Source organism: Macrobrachium rosenbergii, chromosome 20 (genome assembly GCF_040412425.1).
Source record: "Macrobrachium rosenbergii isolate ZJJX-2024 chromosome 20, ASM4041242v1, whole genome shotgun sequence".
NCBI classification, from domain to species: Eukaryota; Metazoa; Arthropoda; class Malacostraca; order Decapoda; family Palaemonidae; genus Macrobrachium; species Macrobrachium rosenbergii.
In genome coordinates this window covers 29,057,302-29,059,427 of record NC_089760.1, presented here as the reverse complement: position 1 = coordinate 29,059,427, position 2,126 = coordinate 29,057,302, and the positions used below count along the sequence as shown (strand labels likewise).

General features: G+C 41.0%; 1 protein-coding gene across 1 annotated transcript; it reads right to left on the bottom strand.

Annotated features, from left to right (window-relative positions):
- Nucleotides 1-381: 381 nt before the first annotated feature.
- On the bottom strand, nt 382-1,742 carry LOC136848931 (uncharacterized). The gene is made up of 2 exons (XM_067121748.1): nt 1,661-1,742; nt 382-1,254 (listed from the first exon to the last, which is right to left on the bottom strand). The coding sequence occupies exons 1-2, from the start codon at nt 1,670-1,672 to the stop codon at nt 637-639; spliced, it is 630 nt and encodes a 209-aa protein (XP_066977849.1). The 5' UTR covers nt 1,673-1,742; the 3' UTR covers nt 382-636.
- Between the last annotated feature and the right edge of the window lie 384 nt (nt 1,743-2,126).

Genomic DNA, 2,126 nt, shown 5'->3' with positions numbered 1-2,126 from the left:
GTATCAAACTACATCTGATTTTTTCAAATGCCTCTAATTGCCCCTTTGGTACCTATTTTTTTCTTGTGGCGTGATTCGAATTTCTTATAGAATGGAAACGTAACAGCAACCAATAATTGAGGAAGTTTCAGTTCCGTTGATCTGATTTGTTTTATAACTGCTCATGATTACATTTTCTTCTTTTGAATTTTTAATGATTTGATATTCATGTCTACTCTTATTATCAGAAACATCAATGGTGTCGCCGCCATTTGTATTCTTGCTGCTACTTTCTTGTACATCGTTATCAAATTTGTTAACTTTGGACGAATATCATTTTTGATGTTAATGCGAAGGAAGACTATAGAGGTTAAGGTTTTCGGAATAAAACACACATTTCATTCGAAAGTTTTTAATGAGCTGGGAAGTTATAGTGAAGAAAAAATGAGGTCGTCTGTCATATTTACAAAGGACGAGACGCAAGGACACAAAGACTGACTTTTTCTCCTGCTCTCTTCCTTTCCAGTATCCTTCTGTTTATTAAGGGCTGGTGTAAAGGAGGACTTCTTAGTGTCCATTGAATTTTGTCCTTAAAAGAACATATTGAAACGAATGGGGTGAAAAATAAATTTCTGTGAGACATTTCTAATCACCATCTCACGCTCTAGCTGCATCGAAAAGGTCCTTGGGAGGATGGTTGACGAAGAAAGGCTTTTGATTCGGCATACTAACTATTGAGCCACTGAATTTCTCGGGGTTGTACTCGAACGAAAGGTCGACTTGCGGTGGCACGACCTTTTCTCCTTCGTTGTTCCAGTAGGGAGTCTTTTTGTTGAAGTAACTGTAGTCCTCGCCTACGCCGTAGAAGTCCGTGCCTCTGACATTGGTCATGAAGTCGAAGGTTGATGGCAGAGTCTTCTCGAGAGCATCCAATCTGTCCAGAACTCCCTTGCTCACTGTCCTCCCCTCCGCCCGGGCTGTGGCCTGGAGTACCTTCCTCGTAACAGGGATTAACGCCATGACGATCCTCTTCAGACGGGGTGTGTCAAAGGCACTTCCCGCCCGGATGGCGGCGGCCTCCGGTGTCAGAGCATCAAACAGGTCGGACAGAACTGGGAGGATGTCGACGGTGGCTGTCACTATGTTTTCGTAGGAACCCAGGCTGTTGTAATCAATGTGATCGTATTCTTCGAAAGGTGGCGAGGAAGATTTCGTCTGCTGGTGTCCCTGGGATACAGCTGACACCATGCAAACGCAAATAAACACCGTCACAATCTAAGAGGCGAAAGAATTGTGGTTAGAATAGCAACAACAGAAGCATCTAGGTTTCATTTTCATTTGCTAAAAAGCAGTAATTACTAAAGCATAAATACTTTGAAATTAGAATGATATGCCACGAAAATTAAAGATCTACTGTATATTTCCCCCAAAATTTTTAGCTGTTTCAAGTTTTTTCAATGGTCCCCAATTAAGAGATAAAATACTGAAGCATATTAAACGTTATGTAATCAAGGTGGAAATCAGCGAACGTTAGCAACCGTTCGTTTACCTAAAATAAACATGCTTATTTTTGTGAAGTGATTACTTTATTCCATTTCGTAGGGAATACTGTTTTACAGACTAATATATATATATAAGTATAAATCAGTTGATTCAGATAAATGAATTCGTGTCTACGCACCTTGAGCCCCATCCTGTCTTGCAGAGGTGCTCGACCCAAATGCCCTACATACACCCGCAACCCTTGCTTATATAGGGGAGGTGCTCCGTGACCTTGGATGTCGATGCCGACGCGAATTACTGTTACGATTTTGATATATGAATGCGGAACCTAACTTTGTTCCGGGTATCTTCTTTATGCTATACAAGGGTATGATATATAAGGCTTTATTGATTCAGCGCTGTAGTTGTTTGTAACGTAACAAACCGAAAGCAGAATTATGGCACTTTTTCGTGGTTATGTAACTCGTCTGTACCAAAATCTACAGACGAACTCTCTCTCTCTCTCTCTCTCTCTCTCTCTCTCTCTCTCTCTCTTGCACACACGCACACACACACACACACCCGTGCGTGTGTACACACATCTCACATAAGATGTGGTTGTAGACACCTTTCTTATTCAGTATTTAAGAATACATATAATGTTA